A 23,921-nucleotide genomic window follows, 5' to 3' on the forward strand; every position below is an offset into this window, starting at 1 on the left:
TCTGTGTCTTCATGTCTCCAATTGCCTTTGTTAACATGGAAAGCACCTTGAAGACGTCTTGTTTTTAGACATAACAGCCTGTCAAGAATCAGAATTTAAAACGTCAGAGCTGACAGCACCTTGGAGATGGTCACCTGGATCTCATCCAATGAGGAGCCCAGTTCTGTTGAGGGTTTTTTTTTTTTTGGTGGGACACACAATTTACCCACTATTCCACTGAGGAGTTTCCCCAGCTTCTCGTGTCCCTTTCTGATTTAAACAACTGCTAACCACGAGGGGCTGGCGGGAAACCCTATTCTCTGGGCCCCAGTGATGAGTCTTCCCGTTTCCCCCAAAGGAGACCTCGGTTCAGCCCACGTATCCTGGCAAGGCTTTGGGGGCAATTAGGTCGGGCAGGGGTGGGGGGATGGACGTAGGAGGGCGCCTCGAAAGGTAGGAGAATTTTTGTTTGTTTTTTCTTTTTCTTTGTGAGGCAATTGGGGTTAAGTGACTTGCCCAGTCACACAGCTAGTGAGTTTTCATGTGTTTGAGGTCGCATTTGAACTCGGGTCCTCCTGACTCCAGAGCCGGACCTCTATCTGCCCCCGAAATGTAGGTTTGTGCCGAGGCCCTGCACTGTTTCTAGCTTAGGTTTCCTGACCAGACCAAGCCCCAGCCCTCTTCCTGCCCGAGGTCTCGAAGCAACTCCAACGTAAGGGGTTCTGGGTTTCCTGTTGCACCGGCTGTTCTCTGCCCTGCTCCCCTCCCAGGACGCAGGGCTTCTGGGCTCTCAAGCATGGTAGGGCTGGGTACCCAGGGTCTTCGGTAGAGACAAAGCCTCTGGAGGGGCGGGGGCGTCAAATCACTCAGTGCAGTAGGGCCGGGGAGCAGGAGCTGAGCTGAGCTGATGACACCCCGGGTGCGATCCCTAAAGGCACCCCCGGGCAGCGGCCGGGAGGGCAAAGACGCACGGATGAAAGGATGCAGGGTTTCTGCTTCCATAACCACTTGTCTCTGAAAGCCTCTGCGAGATGAGGAGAAGACCCTAATAACCGGGAAGCCCCCCCCCCTTACTGAACCACGGATAGCTTCATGGCAGTAAGACCCCGACCTCCTTCGCCTCGGCTCGGACATGCTCTGCCTCCGTCCGGTTCTGTCCCACCTCCTGTCTATCGCCCTACCCCTTGGTCCAGCCTCCCTCCGGTCTCGCCGCTCCCACCTTCCCATGAGCCCGCTCTCACGTTCCTTTTACGACATTGTGACTAGTTTTCCATCAGTGTCGGGACGACCCTAAAGTCTAGATCAACTGTAACGTGGCCAGTCTGCCGGCTCTCCTCGCTTTCCAGTAGTGCGGTCGTACTGCTCTCTCGCTTTTCGGCAGTGTGGCTGGATCGACCCGCCCACCCCCGGTTCTAAGATCACTTTCCGGCAGTGTGGCGGATCCCCGCGGTCCGGTGCCCTCCCGGGCCTTGGGTTAAGGGGAGGTGGAGGGTTCGAGTCCCGCCTGAGGGATGAGCCTATTCGACTTTTTCCGGGGCTTTTTCGGATTCCCGGGACCTCAGAGGTGAGAGTGGGGCCCGAACGGGTAAGGGGGGAGGGCGGCCTTCCGACGGGGAGGCCAAACACCTCCCTCTATCTCCCCCGACGACTATACGGTACACCTGGCCAAACTATCCCAACAGGTGGCGGCGGTGGGGGTGGGTGTCACACACACAGACTTCCCCCTTTTCCGTCTTTCCCCCCACCACTCTCAGGATCATGAGGTCACCTGAAGCACTGGCTTATCCAGCCTAGCCTGATTTAGGAGAGTGATGAGGAGTAGGGGGGGCGGCCCCCCTCCTCCAGGGGACACACAACTGCACATTCTGTTAAAAACACTAATGCACAAAACGTAGCAGCCCCGACGTTTGCAGCGTTTTCCCCAGAGCCACTGGCTTGCTGTAGTTGCCTTTTGGTGTCGACATCTTTGTGGTTCTTTCTCTACCTCCCAGACCCAGGGATCCCTTCTTTGGAGGGATGACTAGAGAAGAAGATGATGAAGATGAGGAGGAAGAAGGAGGAGGAGGTACCTGGGGTCCCCGGTTTGGAAGCCCCAGATCCCCCCGAGGACTACACTTTTGGCTTTAGTTTTGGCCCTCAAGATGAGATGCGTTTCCACGATAACTTTGGCTTTGACGAACTGATTCGGGACTTCAACCGTATTTTCGGAGACATGGGGGCCTGGACCCTGCCCTCCCGCCCCCCTGGTGGGTGTGGTCCCCTCAGCACTTTGATAACCTGGCCTCCAGTACTGCAGCCCGGAGAAAGTTTGGGGGCACGAAGGAGAAGGGTGTGAGGGGACTAGCGGAGAAATGACTTTGGGGAGGCAGAGGAAACACAAGGCTTCCCCCCACCCCAGCCCTGATTTTCCATTCCGCTTTTGCAGAGCTCCCAGGCCCAGAGCCAGAGGCCCCAAATGAGAGACGCAGGGAGGGGGAAACCATCCGGGATTCGATGCTCAAGTATCCAGATAGTCACCGGGCTAGGATTTTCAGCCGGGACTCGGAGAGTGATCTGGGGCACTCACCTCCCAAAGTAGTCCCAGACTGGGACTCCAAGAGGCCTTTTCCTGGGGTGAGTCCCGTTGCCCTTGAAAATCCAGTTAAACCTTTGCCTAAGGGACTTGGGAGAAATCGCCTGGGATGAGATTCCTAAATCTCAGGGAACTCTTAGTCTAATGGAGGAGAAAGAACATGCACCTTCCAAGACTGATAGTCCAACCTGACGGAACTTTAAACATTAGTACATTAGTGCTGGGGCCCTGTGAGGGCAGAGCAGGATTGAGAGGGGCAGAGCTTGGCAAGGTGGGGAATGATGAGCCCTGGAAGGCGGGGCAAGTTCAGTGAGGGACCTGTAGAAGTCAGACACCACAGAGGTCTACATTTAGTCTACCATTTACAGATAAAGGGATAGACCCAAAGAAGTGAACCTTGTGATTTGTCCAAGGTCACAGAATAAGTGGGGGAGCCAGAATTCAAAACCTCGGTCCCCTGATTTGAAATCCATTGCCCTTGTCACTATACCACAGTGAGCCCCGAGGTAGAGGGTAGTTCAGGAAGGGGGCAGGGCAGATGATGGAGTTGGGGGGCTATGGGTTGCTTCTCTTCAAAAGGGGCCCCTTTCATCAGCTGTGGCTCCTTTTGCAGTTTGATGACATGTGGCCAGTGACCCCTGATACTGCAAATAGAGAGGACAAGGGTAAGTCTGAGGGAAGGGGTCCCTGATTACCTTCTTTGAAGTTTTACACACACCCTTTACACACTCAAGTTCACTTCTTAACCCAGAACATTTCCAGCTTGCTTCCTGAGTATCTCATACCCCTCCCAACTTTGTTTTTCTTTCATGCCTCATCTCTTCTCTCCCCCCCGCCCCAACCAGATCTTGATTCCCGGGTCTCACAGGAGGGTTTGGGTCAAGTCCTACAGCCCCAGCCTAAATCGTACTTCAGAAGTGTCTCCGTTACCAAAATCACTGGACCAGATGGGGTGAGCTAGATGGCATGGTTTGGGGGGTTGTGAAGGGCTGGGGTCCATGGAAAATGTCATCTGTTCTGATCTGGAATGAGTGGGGTGGCTGTTCCCACAGACGGTGGAGGAGCGACGGACTGTCGTAGATAGTGAGGGCCACAAAGAAACCACAGTAACCCGTCGAGAAGCAGATGGCAGTTCTAGAGATGGTGAGTCAGGGAGGGAAGGGATTGGTGAGACCATCCCTGAGCTACAGGGGTGAAAGACCCTTGAAGGAGGAGCTGAGTTAATTGGGCTGTCTTCTCCTCTAATTCTCCTTTTGCTCTCCCTAGTTCCTTCCTACACTGTATAAGGCTCTATCCTGTTCCCCCTTTCCCCTCTTGACCTCTCAAATACATTCAACAAACTTTTATTAAACATCTACTACTGTGTTAGAACCTGGGGAGGTAAAGACAAAAATAAAATCATTCTGCCTTTAAGGGTGCCACATTCTAATGGGGGAAACCACATGTGCACAGATAAGTAAAAAAAGCACTCAAAGTTATTCTGTCAACCAGACAAGGGGATCAGCCCTTGCAAAGGCCTGGAGCTAGGGGAAGAAAGGTATTTTACAGGGAACAGCAAATAGCCAGGTGTGCCTGGAATTCAGGATACTCCATCTGACACACTTCTGGTTCATCCCTTCCTACCTGGATGTATCACTCTCCTCCAGATTCAGGCACCCCACGGCCTCCAGACTTGGGGGACAGCTCTACCATCCTGGATTCATTCCTAAGACGATGGTTCCGGTCTTGGTAGCCCAAGTTGACTTCGTGGAGTACTCCATCCCTCCCCTCCTCACCCCACTCATTACTATCTGGGGTTCCTGATATCACTAGCTGGCTCAGCTGCTTTTCCTGCCACAGTGAGAGCATTGGGAGGGGCGGGGGTAAGGAATTTGACAGGTAAAGGAAAAGGTACCCTCCACTCTCCCCCCTCCCCCCCAAATAAAATCTTTATTTATGCTATTGCCTCAGTCTCTTGGTGTACCTAGTTCCCTCTAAGGCCTGTCCTGGGCCTTTTGTTTCTCTTTGATCTGCCTCCACCTCCTAATGAATGAGAATCAAGTATAAATATTCTTGTATTCTTGTACTTGAATCAAGTATTAACATTCCTAGTGGGGAACATTCCTCACTAGGAAATAAAGTTGCTGGAATCAAACTTGTAAAAAATCACAACAGTCCTAACCCAAGACATCTACTAAGAAGTAGCTGATGTTATCAAATGCTGGCGATTTGGTAGGGCCTGCAGAGAAGGAGACCAGTGGCTTAAAGAGAGGTTAGGGGAGGCAGTCTATTCAGTCTTGGTTGTTTCAAATTTTCACATAGGATCATAGGCTTGGAGGACCTTAGAGGTCATTATACCAACATCTTCATTTTATTTTTATACTCTAAACTTAAATATTTAAATACACATAGCAGATTGTGCAAAGGAATCTATGAAATCCTAAATCTCCATTTCATACTGCTTGCATTTTTTTAAAGGTATAGAACAAATTCTGTTAACTTCAAAACTGCCCTTCTTGTCTGTTCTTTTTGTGCATTAATTAAAAAAAAACAACCAAACTTTTTAGTGGGCCTCTTTTTCTTTGTGTTACTAATGCTAGCTTTCTCCTCTTCCCTCCCCAAACCTCCCCTCCCTAATCAACAGGAAGAAAAACACAAAACTCTTGAGAGAAATAAGCATAGTCAAGCAAAATGAGTTCACACAGTAGCTAGGTCCACAAATATTTATGTTTCTTCACCTTGTGTTCAGCACCTCTCCATCAGGCGGTGGATAACATGCTTCATCTGTAAGTCCTCTGGAGACATTGCTCTGCATGTTCTTGAGTCTTTCAGAGTTCTTTTTCTTTATGTTAGTTCCTCATATAAATTGGTTTCCTAGTTCGGCTCATTTCATTCTGTATTGGTTCATACTATCCAGGATTTTCTGAATTGCCTCTCTCATGATTTCTTACAATATAATAATATTCCCGTAGGTTCATATATCACAACTTGTTCATTCATTCCACAGTTATTTAGGGGGCATTTTAAGGTACCCCTTTAACCTCTAGTTCTTTGTTTACTTCCCCTTCTTACTTTCCCTTTTAAGGCTGGAAGTTTTGCTTATAGCTATTCCCTCCCAGGTATTCTCCCTCTTTTTTTTTTTCCTTCTCCCTTTTCCCCTGCCCTAGAGATGGCTACCATTAGATAAAAATAGGTATATATATATATATAAAATGATTCTATATATACTTCTTTTCATCAGTTCTTTCTCTGGATGCAGAAAGTGTTTTTCTTTGTATGTCTTTTATTTTTAATTTGTGTATGATAGTCAAAATGATCATGTCACTCAAAGTCATTCTTAAGACAGTATCATTAAGGGGCAGCTAGGTGGTGCAGTGGATAGAGAACCAGCCCTGAAGTCAGGAGGACCCAAGTTCAAATCCAGTCTCAGACCAAACACTTGACACTTAACTTAGCTGTGTGACCCTGGGCAAGTCACTTAACTCCAATTGCCAGGAAAAAAAAGACAGTATCATTAACTACTATCCTATCTCTACTTTTTTCCTTCCTGAGTTTGATGTATTTCTATACCAAACTGTGTACCTATTTATGACTTTCAGCCTCCATTCTTCCATTTCAGATAAAAATGAGAGATGATACACAGTTTAACTTCTTCATGTTTATATATTCTCCTGCACCCCAAACATTCAAAATAGGAAGTTCTGCCCCCTTCTTCCCCCTTTGTACATGAGTTTTACCCTTACGTCTTTCCTTTAAGCCCTCAAAACAGAACTAATCCATTATGAAGACCTCTGTTTTTCTTATTTAACTCCCTTAAAGCCCTTTGAAGACATTAAATTTCTTTTTTTAAAACTGTTTTTTTCCAATTATATGTAAATAGTTTTCAACATTCATCTTTGTAAGATCTGAGTTCCAAATTTTTCTTCCTCCCTCCTTTCCTTCTCCCCTCCCCAAGACAGCAAGCAATCTGATTTGTTATAGATGTACAGTCATGTTAAACATATTTCCACATTAGTCATGTTGTGAAAGAATCAGAACAAAAGTGAAAAACCACAAGAAAGAAAAAACAGTGAAAACAGTATGCTTCCATCTACATTCAGACTCCATAGTTCTTTTTCTGGATGTGGTTAGCATTTTCCATCATAAGGAAGACATTAAAGTTTTGCAGGGATACTTTTCTTCTCCTGTTAGAATATTAGCACTGCATCATCCTTCCAATTATTCAAATAAGTTTTCCTTTCTATGTTTCTTTGTAGTCTTGTGCCTGTATTTCAAAGTTTTTACTCAGCTTTTTTATTTTCACCAGAAATGTTTAAAGGTCCTATACTCCTTAAATAGTCCATTTTCCCCCTGTAGAATTATGTTTGGCTTTGTGAAGTTAAATTATTCTTGGTTGTAAGTCTGTCTCTTTTGCTTTTTGGAATATTTGTAGGCCAAAGTCTCTCCTTTACTGTAGAGGTTTCCTTCCAGGTCTTGGGTGATTGTCTGTGGTCTTCTGGTACTTTTTTTTTTGACATGGCAGCTTTTGTTCTTGGCTATGACATTTCTTGGATTTCTTTCAGAGTTTCAAGAAGTGGTTGGTGAATTCTGTCTTCACTTTGTCTACTGATTCTAATGGATTCAGGAAATTTTCATTTATGTCTTGAAGTATAGTGACTGGAGTTTTTAAAAAAAAAAAGATGGTTTTTCCCAGCTAATCCAATGATTCTTTTTTTCTAAAAACTATTTATTTTGACAAGCATTAATTTCCCATTTGCTGCCCCTCCACTTGAACAGTTAAAACAACAAAAATAAAAACCTTTTAATAAATATACATAGTCCAGCAAAACAAATTTCTAGAGCCTATGTCCAAAAATGTATGTGACTCTGCACTTTAATTTCAGTACCTCTTTGGTAGGAGATAGGTATAGTGTTTTAAATTTTCTCTCCTTGACCTGTTTTCCAGGTCAGTTACTTTTCCTGTCAGATATCTTATACTTTCTTTTGTATTTTTAATGTTTTGATTTTCTAATATTTCTTGCTATCTCATGGAGCAACTGATTCCTGTTTGGGAAACTATTTAATTTCCTTCCAGTTTTTTTCCTCCAGAGCTTTAATTTCATTTTTTCTTATTCACTGTTTCATTTCTTCTAAGTATTCATGTACTCCTTGTGGAAAGATCTAATTTTTTCTTTTGAGTTTACAGTTGTTACAGAGTTGCCATTCTCTTTTGGAAGACTCTTTAGATTTGTAATAGTTTTTTATACCGGTCAATATTTCTAAAAATGTATTCATGTCTCCAGCTTTAGTTTCTGAATTGGACCTTTATGCTAGGGCCAGGTGCCATCCCTTGCTGAACTCTGGGCTGTGATGCTTGGCCCTCTTTGATCTGGAGTCGGGAGGACCTGAGTTCAAATTCGGCCTCCTGGATTCCTGTGCTGACTTTCACTTCCCAGGGACAAGTATAACCAAGGTTTAGGCACCTTCTGGGTTTCTGCATTCAGAACACTGGATCTTGAAGGCTTTCTCTGGCATCTCAGGACAAAGTGCTCGGGATGTCAGAGCCCCAGTCTGAGCGTCACCTTGCTTTGCTGGTTGCTGCCACTGGGTTCTTGCTCCCTTGGCTTCAAAAGCCTTCATTCTCAGGCTTTCTGACCCCCTTGGGGTTTTCTCAGGGGAGCCCTCTGCTTTTGCTGCCTCTGTACACAGAGCCTCAAAAGCTACATGTGGCCCTGGCCCTCTCTGGTCCCACTGGGAGGCTATCTTGTGGTGACTCTGGTGTTGTCGATGGCCCTATTGCCCTTGGGTGTATGGCAGACTTTTGTGCAATTCTGGGATGGGACAAGTCACAGTAGTTCTCTACTGGATTCGTGTGTGTGTGTGTGTGTGTGTGTGTGTGTGTGTGTGTTGTTGAGGCAATGGGGGGGGTGAACTGATTGCCTAGGGTCACACACAGCTAGTAAGTGTCCAGTGTCTGATGCCAAATTTGAACTCAGGTCCTCCTGACTCCAGGGCTGGCGGTCTATCCACTGCACCACCTAGCTGCCCCTTCACTGGATTTCTTGATGATTATTCAGACTGGTGTAAAGTTCAGGGCTTTACTGGAATAGACATTTGCTAGCTTGGCAGCCTGCTTCCCTTTCAGGAAAGGAAAAGTAGGTGCAGAGATGAAATGACTTGTCTAAGGTCATGCTGGGGGGTTAAGTGATGTAGCTAGGATTTGAACCTGAGTCCTTTGACTTAAAATCTAATTTATTTTTCATTGTACCATACCTCCTCTTAAATAAGGCAATTAGTATGAAAGATGGAGGGACATACTGGGTAAAGGATTAGGGGACAGACAAGCTTTAAAGGGAAAATCACATATAAGAGCCAGAGTGGAAGACAGACGAGAACAGAAACCATAAGAGGATCCCAATAACAATATTGCTGCAGTTTCCCATCTACAGCAGAACTTTGAACTCAATAAAAGCAGGATCAGTTTCCCTTATCTATCACTGATTACATCTGAATCATTGTGACTAGCTTATGACTTCTTTAAAAAGTCAATGAGGTAGCTGTGTGACCCCAGGCAAGTCACTTAATCCCAATTACCTCACCAAAAACCAAAAACAAACCAAAAAAGAGTCAATGAGGGTTGGGGACAGTCTCCTCCTGAGTGTACAGTTATCATCAGTATCATTCAGGTGGTCAAGCAGAAATGGAAATTGGTCTCAATTTCCTCATCTATTAAGTGGAAATAATGCCTGCCATATCTCCCACATAGGCATGTGGTCAGGATGTAATTGCTAATTAACATGTGAAAGAAGTGCTTTATCACTGTAAAGTACCAGATGACATAAGATCTTGTTATTTTTACCTAGGTGAAATGAGGTTGGAAGGAATGTGAGGGCAAGCTTTATTTCCAGGGGGCTGCCCATTAGGTGATGAATTCTTTGGCCCTGGCAACCTGTAAAATAAAAACACAAAATGGTCCTCAGTCTTCTGCAGACACTCCTCAAACTTTACAGAGACAGTGGCAGATTGAATGTGTGAATGAATGAATGTGTTTGTTAAACTATGTGTGAGCACTGGCAGAGCAGAAGAGGGGTGGAAAACGTGGCAGAGGGTGCTTAGAATTAGGCAGTTTTTAGACTGTCTATAAACTTTAACATGGAAGTTGGCACTCTAAATGTGAGATCCTTGTCCTATATATGACCAGTGAGTGGCTATGCTGCTGAAGGAGCCAAATCACATCCATCTTTACATTCTTGTATAACGGAAGCCAGAAGAAAAAAAAATTAAAACTAATTGGAAGGCTGGTTCATAGGGGCTCCTTGGAAAGGCAAAAAAAAAAAAAAGAGTTGGAGAAGTTGATCTTATATTCAGAGACAACGAGAACTATTACATGAAATTTAGCCATTTGGTATTATAGTGCTTATGAAAAGTGTTTGCAAAAAGACAACCATGAAAATAATTGCAATTTATACACCAACATAAGTTGCAGAGGACTAAGAGGTAAAGACAATTTACAAAGAACTTACTGATACCCCAACAAATTAAATCAACATACACCATGATACCTGATGACATCAGTGTCAAATTGGAATAGCTGAGGAATACAATGGAAAGCCTGGGTCACGAAGAAGGAATATGAGAAGCCGATGACTGCACAGAAAATTCATGAATTAATATCATGAATAATTTCTTTAAGAAAAGAATTGGTAAGCACTAGATATGGTGGGCATTAAATATGATCACAAAGAATGAAAAGAATTACACTTTAGCAGACGGTGAAAGATTTATTATTGACATAGGAATCACAGGATCATACAACTAGAGGTAGAAGGGACTTTAGAGGCTGTCTTACTCAACACTCTCATTTTACAGATGAGGCCCACAGTCACAGAAGTAGTAAGTAGTAAAGGCAGGATATGAACCCAAGTCTTTTACCTCAACATCCAGCATTTTGTTGTTGTTGTTGAGGCAATGGCGGGGTTAAGTGACTCGCCCAAGCTTACACAGCTAGTAAGTGTCAAGTGTCTGAGACTGGATTTGAACTCTGGTCCTCCTGACTCCTGGACTGAAGTTCGATCTACTGAGCCATGTAGCTGCCCCAAACATCTAGTATTTTCTCCATTCTAATATGAAGTCATTACTGAATTAGTTAGGTATGTACAACCAGACCACCAACTTGTCAGAACAAAGATCAGAATTAATAAAGAGCTAGATGGAATAATAAAAATGAGAAAAAGATATGGCACATACTTAGGACCACTCAATCATGAATTATTTAAACTACTATTAAAAAATAGGTAATAGGAGAAATGACATTGACACCATTCATAATAATTTTATACAGAAGTTTAACTGATGTAAATTAATTGTCGTAACAAGGAGATAAAAAGAGCCTTAAAAGCACTTGTTAATCAGCAAACGCCTAACTCACTTGCCAAGAGGAGACGGGGACCACGAGCAATACACATTTAGAATAGGATCTCATTTGTCAAATCTTATGACTAAGCTGATAGATGACGGTGAGCAGCATTACCTAATAAAGCAGAAAAGCAACATAGGATAAGCTTTTAAAAAGCTGAGTAAGATAGTCAACTAAGCAAAGTTATCCTGTGTGCATTTAAGGATGGAAACGGAAGGAGGACAGCAAACAAGAAAAGTGGAAAAGATCTGCAGAGAGTTTTATAATAAAATTTTCTCTGTCAAGGACAACAGAACCACCACACCTGGAATCCTAAACAAACAAACAAACAAACAAACAAAACTGATTCTCCCACATCCTCCTTGTTAGCCAAACTGGGCAAACACTCTGATCCTGTGATTTTCATCTTTATCAAGCAATTGAGTACTCAAAGATCCCAAAGCATATATAAAGGGGGGACTGGTCCATGAGAACCCATTTTGGCAGAGCCCCAGTGTTGCTTAATGGATAGCGCACTGGGTCTGCAATCAAGGAAGATCTGAGTTTAAATCCAGCCTCAGACATTTACTAGCTCTGTGACCCTACAAAAGTTACTTAACCTATATCTGCCTCAATTTCCTCAACTGTGAAATGAAGATAATAATAAAAAGCCTCTCAGGATTGTTGAAAGGATTAAATAAGATAATATTTGTAAAGTGCTTAGCAAACTGCCTGGCACATAGTAGGCACTTAATAAATGCTCTAAAAAAAACCCCATAACAGTACAGTTCTAGATGTGCTTATAGAGGAAATAGAAATTGCATTAAAAAGGACAAAGACAGGAAAAGCAGATGGATTGGATCTTGGAGAATACTGTGTGGGAGGTGACAATATGGTGAAGCTAAGCTGCTTGAGAGCAGGGGCTATCTTTTACCCTTTGTTTCATCAGTGCTTAGCATAGTGTGTAGCACACAGTAGGCGCTTAAATGCTTGTTGATTGATTTACTGACTATTGAGGAACTGATTCACAAAGTATCTGGAGAGGAAGACACTAAAGGTCTGGGAAAAAAGATCTGGAAAAAAAAGATCACATTGAAAAAAGGTAACTGAGAAAATGTCTATATATTTATGTTCCTATCTGTTAAAAATCTTTATAAGACTCTTGTATACATGCATCAAGGGCTTTTAAAAAATACACTATTTTTAGATTCAGAGTTGGCATGAGTAACTTTAAGATGTCATCTTAATACACGAGACATGTAACAAACTAGTAAAAGGGTAGATTTTAAAGACAACTTTTTAAAAGATACAGAGATCCCACAATCTATGCTAATAATCCATCAGAAGAATTATATACAGGGGTAGCTAGGTGGTGAAGTGGATAGAGAACCGGCCTTGGAGTCAGGAGGACCTAAGTTCAAATCCGGTCTCAGACACATGACACTTATGCTGTGTAACACACACACACACACACACACACTCACACACTCACACACACAAAGCTCTCTCCTCAGTTATCTTCTGGAAAAATATGAAATCATCCTTTAAACTCTTCTTGTTCATACTAACTATCCTTGGCTTTTTTTTATAATCCTTTTTCTTCCCTTTTAAACAATTTTGTTCCTGTCTTTATTAACTGCCTTGTATCTATCTATTAATGAGCAAACAACAAATTGGATATACTACTCTACTAATGACCTAATCTTGCATGATAATATGCTCCAGTATCCTAGCTCCTTTTTATAAACATTTTCAAGTTTTCACATTACTCTTCTTAGATCTCTTTCTACCATTCATTCACTGCTTTAGCTTTGACTGTACAGTTTGGTGATTTCAGATACTTACTACATCTATTCTTGCAAACTTTATATTTAATAACTTCTTTGATTTCTAAAAATTCATTTAACTTCCTATCCTGTTTAAGGTTTTAGCAATTTCATGTGTCATTACTTTAAAAATTTTCTAAATTCTCCTGTAATTTAGACTACTAATAAATATAAACATAAACATTCAGCACCAGAAGCCTACCTACTTTCTGCGTCTCTCGGTTGATAGCAAGCCACTGGTCATCCTTGTTTACATGTATGTATTCTTGATTAGTATAACAGAGCCATGGGCCTATGAAACAACCTCTTTATCCTGAAATGAAGGCAGGCAATGTTGGTGATTACCTAGTAGATGCAAATTGTCTACTTTGCCCTGCACCATATTTTTTTTTAGAGCAGGTAGGTGGTACATAGTGCACAGAGGGCCAGACATGGAGTCAGGAAGATTCATCTTATGAGTTCAAATTTGACCTCAGATACTAATAAGTATCTGAGATACTTATTAGTGTATGTGTGACCCTGGGCAAGTCACTTCACTCTGTTTGCCTCAGTTTCCTCAGCAGTCAAATGAGCTGGCAAAGCACTCCAGTATCTCTGGCAATAAAACCTCAAATAGGGTCATGAAGAGTCAGACATGACTGAACAAGAACATATTTTTCTTGTTAGTGATTGGTTATTTCCAAGTTAGTTTAAGGACAGTATCAACTACACAAAGTTTTAAGAACTGAAAACAGAATTTGACAAAAGCAGTTAGCTAGTAATTTTTTTTTACATGTTTCTTTCTCTCCATTTCATGGGGTACCTTTCAACAGATGTAGATTTCTAAACAAGAGCATGAAGGAAAACAATGGATAGAAAGGAAAGGCCTTGAAGCCAATTCTGAAAATAAAACAAAACAAAAAAGGTAGCCTTCCCTATGATCCCTTTTGTTTCATAGCTTTAGTATCCTCAGGAACAAAAATGAACATCTCTTGTAAAATATTTATACATTTTTGCATGCTTCAATTTTTACTTAAATTTTAAAGCCTTTAATTGGTCACATAACTTAAAATGAGTTTTGGCCTTCCTTCTAAAGCACTAACTCCTATAAGCATTTTATAATTGTATTTAAATATCTATTATTTCTAAATCAACTTTGCTACATTGATTTTCAAATGATTGGTAGGATTGATTTTTATTGAATAGTCAAACTTATTGTCTATACATTTACTTCATTCTTACAAAACTAGATAGTTGTTTAGTTGTTTTTATTTGTGTCTGACTCTTCATGACCCCATTTGGGGTTTTCTTGACAAAAATACTGGAGTGGTTTGCCATTTCCTTCTCCGGGTCATTTGACAAATGAGGAAACTGAGGCAGGGTAAAGTGACTTGCCCAGGGTCACACAGGTAGTAATTGTCTGAGGCTGAAATTGAACTCAGATCCTCCTGACTTCATGCTAAACTAAACAATAAAATGTTTCTATCCACTATAAGAAAGAACAATTTGGTTGTTATGTTAAAGTCAACAAAAATTTCAGTGATTTGCTGCTTCTGACTATCAAAACTCCTTAAATTAATCTCATAATTCTATATTCCTAGCTAGGTTAGGTCAACTTTACATAGCTAGCAGGATGAAATTAAGAGGTACTTAGAAATTAGAATAAAATTTAAAATTTAGTTATGAACATTGAAAAGCATAGCCATTTGGCAGAATTAGAAAAGAATATTCAAATCTTGTAAGATTGAGATAACTTTTTAAAATAAAGCACTTACCATGAATTTACATTTATATATTTACCAGCCAGCCTTCAATTACAACTTAAATGAAAAAGTCTGATTCTACTAGGGTGAAGTAGAACTAGGAAAAGAATTCACTGCATCCTTGGTTAGAGTTCAATGTTGGCTTCCTCAGACATGTGGAAACTGTTTGAAGCATTTTCTCTTTCTTTCTCTTTAAACTTTTCTTCCTGGTGTTGCCACTTAAGTATTTTTCAAGCCTCAGTTTGACAAATTGTTCCAAAGAAGGCATTGCAAAGTACTTTTTTCTTGTTCTATCTTATGTTCAGTACCAAGGTGTCAGCCACTTCTTGTGCCCAATGATACATTCAAAAATGTTTTTTTCTCCAGGCACCTGGACTTAGTCTTTCTTGGTCTATCTGAAGGAAAGCTCAAAACCTCTTTTCTTTTCTTTTTTTTTCTTTTTTCTATTATTAATTTATTTTGATTTATCAATAATCACTTCCATATGCTTTTGAGTTTAAAATTTTTCTTCCTCTTCCTCCCCACCACCTTCCCCAACACAGCGCACAATCTGATATGGGCTATACGTTTACATTCCTAAACATATTTTCACATTAGTGGTGTTGTAAGTAAAAATTAAAATCAATAGGAGGAACCATCAAAAAGATGAAACAAAACTCAACAGAGGAGAAAAAAATAGCAATTCAACTTTCATAGTTCTTTCTTTGGATGTGGATAGCATTTTCTGTCATGAGGCCTCTGGAGATATCTTAGATCCTTGTATTGCTGGGAAGGGTTAAGTTTATCAATATTAGTTATCGCACAATGTGGCTGTTACTGTGTACAAAGTTCTCTTGGTTCTGCTCTTTACTCAGTATCAGTCCACACAAGTCTTTCCAGGTTTTTCTGGAGTCTGCCTGCTCATCATTTCTTATAGCACAATAGTATTCCATTACATTCATGTACCACAACTTGCTCAGCCATTCCCCAATTGATGGGCATCCTCTCAATTTCCAATTCTTTGCCACCACAAAAAGAGTTGTTATGAATATTTTTGTACATGTGGGTCCTTTTCCCATTTGTATGATCTCTTTGGGATATAGCCCAAGAAGTGCTATTGCTGGGTCAAAGGGTATGCACATTTTTATAGCCCTTTGGGCATAGTTCCAAATTGTTCTCCAAAATGGTTGAATCATTTCACAACTCCACCAACAATGCATTAGTGTTCCAATTTTCTCAAAACCTCTTTTCTGAACAAGTTTATCTAAAGCATCCATGACAATTTTTCTCATCATTATGGACCTGGCATTGGCAACCTCTGTCTTTTGATGTCAGCTCTAAGGCAAGAAGTATATTTCTTTCTCTCAGTAGGACACACCAAAGTTCATGTAAATCTTCCTTACTCTTGCATCCGCACTGTTCACAAGTACATGTTGCACCTGATTTGACTGTTACGTCTCCCTAATTTTTTGGATCATCAAAAAATTCTTCTAGTCCTTTCCTTAACAAAGTGGTATGAATTAAGCTATATTGGTGGAGGATATGATGTTGGCTGTATTCTTGTTTAACAAACTTGCTGGTGTTGGAGGCCATCATGCAATTGTCTAAAAGATGTAGAGAATACAAGATTCTGCTGTGTTTGTTGATTACAAAAGCATTTGATTTGATAGAGCAAAATGCTGCTTTAAAGGGTCTTTTCCAACAAGATGTTCCTCATCCTTACATCAAAGTCCTTCAAAATTATTTGAATGATACAATAACAGTTTTAACCTTGTTCAGTGATCCTTAGATCATTAACACCGAGTAATGCATAAAGCAGAATGTTTGCTACTCTCATGAATAATAATAACAGCTAGTATTCACAGAGTGCTTTAAGATTTTCAAAGTGATTAGGGGCAGCTAGGTGGTGCAGTGGATAGAGCACCGGCTCTGGAGTAAGGAGGACCCGAGTTCAAATCTGATCTCAGACCAAACACTTGACACTTGCTAGCTGTGTGACCCTAGGCAAGTCACTTAACCCCAACTGCCTAAAAAAACCAAACAAATAAATAAAAGATTTTCAAAGTGATTTACAAATATCATCTCATTTGATCTTCACAATAACCCTCGGAGATAGGTACTATTATTATCTCCATTTTATAGATAAGGAAACTGAGGCAGAAAAGGTTAAACAATCTGCCCAGAATCACACAACTAATAAGTATTTGAGGCCACATTTGAACTCTGATCTTCCTGGCTCCAGGACTAGTGCTAATGAAGGAAATCCAGTGCAGAGTCCAGGTTAAAGAGAAATTTTTTTGTGTGTGTGAGGCAATTGAGGTTAAGTGACTTGCCCAGAGTCACACACCTAGTGAATGTTATGTATCTGAGGCCAGATTTAAAGTCAGGTCTTCCTGACTTCAGGGCTGGTGCTCCATCCACCGTGCCACCTAGCTACCCCTAGAGAAATGTTTTACAAATGGTTTACTTAACCCAAATGCTCTTGTTCATAGATGACACGCTAATTGCATAAAGCCCAGCCTCCTGGAAGAGAATTGTAAACAAAAGCATAGGAGAAGATTGACCCCCCGTGGGGGTCAGAAGGCTGAGTAGGAGATGATTGAAAGGCCTTTCACTGTCAAGGGATGATAAGCAGCTGTGTAGTCCAGATGCAGTCCTGGGCTGCTGCTGTGGGGGAGAAGGAGGTAGCCTACCTGGTGAGTGCAGTAGCAGAGACACGGGGACACTGCTGGCTATAGGCACTTGCAGGAGAGCAGAGTTCCTGGTTTTTGGTTTCAGGGCAGAGAGGATAGTTGAAGTTTGCAGCCACCAGAGGGACAACAGGGAGCAAGAGCATTTGCAGGACAGCGTGGCTGAAGGCCTTGGCCATGGCTTGGAGGTGGAGAGGAGTGCCCAAAGTTGGGCCCCTGGGCAGGGTTCAGAAAATAACAGTACTTCCTTACAACACAACTCATGTGAAAATATGTTAATAGAAACGTATATGTAGAGCCTATATCAGGTTGGGAGGGAGGGGGAGAAAAATTAAAACTCAAAAGCTTATGGAGGTGAATGTTGAAAATTAATAAATTGATTAATTAAAAGAATTAAAAAATGACAGTAGGGGGAAAAAAGATGCTTCAGTCGCATCATATATGCAGTGGTAACCATTAACAGTATACACTGAACTAGAGACCAATGAAAAAATAAAAGCATTATACAAACAAACAAAAAAAAGAAAGAAAGAAAATAATAGTTAAGAAGGGCCTGAGGCTTGGGGCATCATTCTCTACACATCCAGACTAGAACTTGATTATAATAATAGCTGCTAAAAACAAAATGAAAATGACTAAGCAAAGGAGAAAGAACCCAACCATAGGTGGCTACTATGGAGACAGAGAAGCTCTGGGTTCCTATTCAGAGGAAGATAGCTAAAAAAGTCACTCCTTTTTCAATGAGAAACATCAAATGGCCACAAGCCCAAAAAGAGTTGTTGGAAGAACTTTAAAAGGCCTATAAAAATCAAACAAGAGAGACTGAGGAAAAATTAGGAAAAATATTAAGAGCAATCCAAGAAAATCAAGAAAATTATGAAAAGAAGTCAACCAATTGGAAATGGAAAATTGAAAACTCAAGGAAAAAATAATTCCTTGAAAACTAGAACTGGGTAAGGGGAAGCAAATGACATTGTAAGACACCAAGAAATAATAAAACCAAATCAAAAGAATGAAAAAATAGAAGAGAATATGAAACATCTCATCTGAAAAACAACTGATCTGGAGAACATATTGAGGAGAGACAATATAAGAATAGTTGAACTACCTGAAAGTTATGATTAAAAAAAGAATCTTGATACAATATTATAAGAAATTATCAAGGAAAATTGCCCTGAAGTACTAGAACAGAAGGCAAAGCTGAAATTGAAAAAAAAAAAACAAACCACAGATCACCACCTGAAAGAGATCTCAGGAGGAAAATTTACAGGAATATTATAGCCAAGTTTCAAAGCACCCATGTTAAGGAGAAAATATTACAAGTAACAAGAAAAAAAACCAATTTAAATATCATGGGGCTACAATAAGGATTATATAAGATCTAGCAGCTACTATATTGAAGGACTGTAGGTTTTGGAACATAGTATTTCATAGAGCAAAAGAGCTAGGGTTATGACCAAGGGTAACTTACCCAGCAAGTTAAGTATAACCATGAATGAAAAAAAAAAAGTGGACATTTAACAAACTGAAAGACTTTCAGGTATTTATGACAAAAACAGCAGAACTTAATGGGAAATGTGACATATAAGATCCAGGAGAAATATAAGGTAAACATTAGAGACTAATTATAAAGGACTCAATAAGGTCAAATTGTTTACTTTTTATATGTGAAAATGTTATCAGTACTCTTATGACTCTCATCATTGACTGGGTAGTTTGAAAGAAAGGCTTGGGCTAAGTTGTGTATGATGATAAAAAAAATAAAACCGCATAGGGAGAGATAAAAAAGAGTAATTATCTCATGCAAATGAGGCATGAAAGGAAGAACTGATACAGAAGAAGCAAGTGGTGGGGAGGGGCAGGTATTGCTAGAAACTTACTCTCATGGGAAATCTAGAGGGGTATAAAAATCTTCTAAATTACTATTACAGAGGAGGGTAGATTAAGGAAATCAGAGGGCAAAGTTGCAGGTAGAAGCAAATTAGACAGGTGAAGAGGGATAGGGTAAATGCTGCAAAGAAAAGTGAGCAGCACCTAGAGAACAGTTTGTACAATAACAGCAATTTTGCAAAGGTAATCAACTCTGAAAGACTTAATAACTTTGATCAATATAATGATCAACCACCATTCCAAAGTTCTCATGCTGAAACATGCTAGCTACCTCCAGAAAGAGAATCAGTGGACTCAAAGTACAAATTGAAGCATACTTTCTTCTATTTATTTATTTATTTTGCAATGTGGCTAATGTGGAAATTGATTTTGCATATGTATACATATTTATAATGGTTTTTATTTTTCCTGACTTCTCAATGGGTGGGAGAGGGGAAGGGATGAAGGAGAGAATTTAGAACTGAAAATAAATAAAACTGAATTAAAGCTAAAAAAAAAATAAGCAAAAACATACCCCTCAATTAAAATAAAATACGGTGTCCAGAATGGAGCACAATAATCCAAACGCTGTCTGACCAGGGCAGAATACAGCAACACTATCATCTCTCTAATCTAGGACATTTAATGCAGCTTAGTCACAGAAGCGTTTTCTTTTTTGTTTGTCTGCTATAACAGAATGTGATACATACTGTGCCCATAGCCTACTAAAATCTTTAGCATTGGTTTTTGTTGTTTTTCTTCAGTAATGCTTCTATCAGCCTATACTTCTTTTTTTTTGACTAGGCAATAGGGTTAAGTGACTTGCCCAAGGTCACACAACTAGTAAGCGTTATGTGGCAGAGGCCAGATTTGAACTCAGGTGCTCCTGAATTCAGGGCGGTTGCTCTATCCACTGCGCCACCTCACTGCCCCCAGCTTATACTTCTAAAGTTGTTATTTGTCTGTTTTGGGAGGAGACTCTACCATAAGACTTTATTTTATCTCCATTAACTTCCATCTTCTCAGATCTGGTCCAGTGTTCTAGCCAATGAAGTTGTTGTTTCGTTGTTTTTCAGTGTGTCCAACTCTTGTGACCCCATTTGGGGTCTTCTTGGCAAAGATACTGGACAGGTTTGCCATTTCCTTCTCCAGTTCATTTGACAGATGAGGAGACTGAGGCAAACTAAATGACTTACCCAGGGTCACACAATTAGTAGGTACCTGGGGCCAGACTGAACTTGTGAAGAAGAGTCTTCCTGACTTCAGGACCAGTGCTCTATCCACTGCACCACTTAGCTGCCCAAGATACTTACAGCACATCTAATTTGAGATGTCCGAAAGACAGGTGGTAACACAAGATTGGAGCTCAGGAGAGGCTAGGGCTGGATACAGATCGGGGGGTCAGCTGTATCAAAGTGACAACTGAACTCATGGGAGCTGATGAGACCACCATACAAGACAATGTGGAGGAAAAAAAGAAGAGAGCCCAGTACAGTCTTGATTATGATAATGGCTAGCATTATTTAGTACTTTTAAGATGTGCAAAATGCTTTACAAATACTGTCTTATTTTATCCTCACAACAACTCTGGGAGGTAGGTGCTATTATTATCTACATTTTACAGATGAGGAAGCTGAGGTAGAAACTGCAAACCACTCCAGTATCTCTGCCAATAAAACTCCAAACTGGCTCATGAAGAGTTGGGCATGACTGAACAACAACAAAAATTATTAGTGATTTGGATCATTTTAACATATGGTTGTTGATAGCTTAGATTTCTTCCTTTAAGATCTATTCATATATTTTTTGAATTCTAAATTCTTTCCCTCTTCCTAATCCCTTCTACACCCACTGAGAAGGCAACATTGAAAGTTATGCAAAACATTTCCACATTAGGCATGACGAAAAACAAAACAAACAAGAAAAATAAAATTTTAAAAGTAGACTTCAAATCCGGCCTCAGACCAAACACTTGACACTTACTAGCTGTGTGACCCTGGGCAAGTCACTTAACCCCAATTACCTAAAAAAAAAGAGCAACAACTAACTAACTAAATAATAAATAAATGAAGTATACTTCAGTCTATACCCACGGTTAATCAGTTCTCTCTCTGAATGTGGATAGCATTTTTCATCATTAATCCTTTGGAATTGTTGTGGATCATTGTGTTGCTCAGAGTCACTAAGTCTTTCACAGTTGATTATCAGTACCATATTGCTGTTACTGGGTGCAATGTTTTTCTTCTGTTCACTTCACTCTGCATCACTTCGAGTCTTCCCAGGCTTTTCTGAAACCACCCCTTTTGTCATTTCCTAAAGCACAATAGTATTCCATCCCAATCATATACCACAAATAGTTCAGCTATTCCCCAATTGATGGGCATCCCTGCAATTTTCAATTCTTTGCCACCACAAAACAAAACAAAACTGCTATACATATTTTGGTACATAGAGGTCCTTTTTTTTTTCTTGGATCTCTTTGGGATACAGACCTAGCAGTGGTATTGCTGAGTCGAAGGAGACACACAATTTTATGTACTTATTTTTTTTGCAAGGCAATTAGCGTTAAGCGACTTGCCCAGAGTTACACGGCTAGTAAGTGTCAAGTGTCTGGTCTGAGACTGGATTTGAACTCAGGTCCTCTTGATTCTAGGGCCGGTGCTCTAGCCACTGTACCACCTAGCTGCCCTGAGACACACACATTTTATAGCCCTTTGGGCATGTTTCCAAATTGTTCTCCAGAATGGTCGGGCCAGTACTGTTGGTAAAGACATGAACTGATCCAACCATTCTGTAGACCAATTTAGAAACATTATTTTATCTTTAAGAGCCCAGTGAAATATTGTGGGGAAAGAATATCTACACATGTACATACCAGCACACGTACAAAGAGCCTCTGACAGCAATTCCTCATATAGAATGGTTTTGATAATACATAATGGGAGTGCTTTGGGGAGATCTGAGCACGCATAGAGGTTCTGCAACTTTTCAGTCTGCTTTGTGGTTGAAAGAAACCTTTTCTGATGGTCTGTATAAACTGGGGTTCAAAAGGCCTTAGTCAACCTTAGCCATTGTCTTTGGCTGCTTCATCTTGCTTCATCTCTTTGACTTTCACTTATGGAGAGGCCTTTGGGTCCCCTCACGGAGGCCAACATATTTCCTGTGAATATAGGCCTGGGTTCTCAGCCTGCCTTGGTGCTTGTTCTTTCATTTTAGGTAAAGGGATTGGAAACTGTGACCTTGTGAGTTTTAAAAGGTTCGGGAGAGAAATAATATACCAATGTTCCACTGTCTGGGTGAGTTTTGCAGCTAGCTCAGCATCAATGTCCTGAGGTACCAGGAATGACTATCAGCAGTGACGTTTAGGACCCAGCTAAGACAAGGATTCATCTGGTGGTGATGCCACATTGGGATGTGAATTTGGTGGGATCAATGGTATGTAAGAACTGTGAGAAGAGGGAGCCCACTCTTCCCGGATACAAGGTGGAATAGAGAAGAGTCTGTATCTGAGAACCTGAGGGAAATATTTGTACATCTATCTTTGCTATATCTTTGAAGTAAATGTCCTTTTGTAATTACTAATTGATATTAAATGGTTAAATGGAATCAAGGCCTACCCAGTTAATGGCACTTAATAATGGGAGAACTGGTCAGGTTTGAACAAATGGCATTACAGAAAGAGAATCTGCCCCTGCCCCCCCCCCAGCATGCCCCTAGAACCCTGAGGTTCTAGCAACAGGTATTGCTGACCTGGATCTGGGATATAGAGCCAGAGACTACTTAACATAGTAATTTATGTTGACAGTTGGCAGTCATTTGAAAAAGGTTTTCCCGTGAAAGGCTTCTCCGTTTTGAGCTAAGAGTGTATGTCTTTTTTCTTTTAGCTATGAGGCTCTATGAGGAATCGGAGAATATGGGGAGAAAGGTGAGAAGAAATTTCTTATCAGAACTGTCTTAATAGTTGTTATAAAAATTATAAGCAGATATAAGAAATGATGAACAGGCTAACTTCAGAAAAACCTGGAAAGACTTATATGGTCTGATGCTGAGTGAAGCGAGCAGAACCAAGAGGACTTTGTACACAATAACAGCCACGTCACGCAATGACTAATATTGTTAAACTGAACCCTTCTCAGCATTACGAGGATCTAAGACATCTCCAGAGGTCTCGGGATGGAAAATGCTGTCCACATCCAAAGAAAGAACTATGGAAATCGAATCACTCTCACTTATTTTTACCTTCTGTTGAGTTTTGTTTCATCTTTCTGATGGTTCCTTCTATTGGTTTTAATTTTTACTTACAACTTCACTAATGTAAAAATATGTTTAATGGGTATGTAAATGTAAAGCCTATATCAGACTGTGCGCCATCTTAGGGAGGGTTGGGGGGAGGAAGGGGGAGAAAAATGTTCAACTCAAAAGCATATGGAAGTGATTGTTGATAAATCAAAATAAATTAATAAAATTTTTAAAAAAAGATAAATTATAAGCAGATTTCTGTGAAGAGTTTGTGAAGCTCTGGTAAGAATAGTGTATTCTAGAAAGACTTTTTCTGTGATGATTAAAGAGATGACAAAGGAAAAGGACTAACCTATCTCATTTCCTGAGAGACTGAATGTAATTCTTATCTTGAGAAATATGAAAAAGATTCATAAGAGACATTAATCAGTATCTGGAGTGAACTGAATGGTGAAATTTTGTTTCTGGAAGTGAAATAATATCCTTTTATGGTAAAAATTGAGGCAATTCTGGCTATGATTTTTCTTACAGGCAAAATATTGTAAGTATCTTTGATTTTGTTTTATTATTATTTTTATTTGTTAATGAATTGTAAATGAGTAACTATTATTGGAAAATGAATTTTCTACAGTTTCTTTAGTAGATAATACTTCATGAATTGGCATGGAGTCC

The 23,921-nt window shown here is 40.5% G+C and overlaps 1 protein-coding gene and 1 long non-coding RNA gene across 2 annotated transcripts; one reads left to right on the forward strand and one right to left on the reverse strand.

Moving 5' to 3' along the window:
* The first annotated feature begins 1,247 nt into the window (after positions 1-1,247).
* HAX1 (HCLS1 associated protein X-1) lies at positions 1,248-4,492 on the forward strand. The gene is given in 8 exon segments (XM_020991674.2): positions 1,248-1,543; positions 1,971-2,064; positions 2,066-2,225; positions 2,405-2,592; positions 3,165-3,216; positions 3,397-3,503; positions 3,604-3,694; positions 4,198-4,492. Coding segments are annotated over 8 exon segments (831 nt in total). The 5' UTR covers positions 1,248-1,490; the 3' UTR covers positions 4,284-4,492.
* A 2,009-nt stretch (positions 4,493-6,501) lies between these two features.
* Positions 6,502-13,430, reverse strand: LOC110211980 (uncharacterized). The gene is made up of 2 exons (XR_002325541.2): positions 9,369-13,430; positions 6,502-7,186 (listed from the first exon to the last, which is right to left on the reverse strand). It is a non-coding gene; the product is annotated as an uncharacterized LOC110211980 (long non-coding RNA).
* Between the last annotated feature and the right edge of the window lie 10,491 nt (positions 13,431-23,921).

The sequence above is a fragment of the Phascolarctos cinereus genome, unplaced genomic scaffold (assembly GCF_003287225.1).
Source record: "Phascolarctos cinereus isolate Bilbo 61053 unplaced genomic scaffold, phaCin_HiC Scaffold_5;HRSCAF=322, whole genome shotgun sequence".
In the NCBI taxonomy this organism is placed as follows: Eukaryota; Metazoa; Chordata; class Mammalia; order Diprotodontia; family Phascolarctidae; genus Phascolarctos; species Phascolarctos cinereus.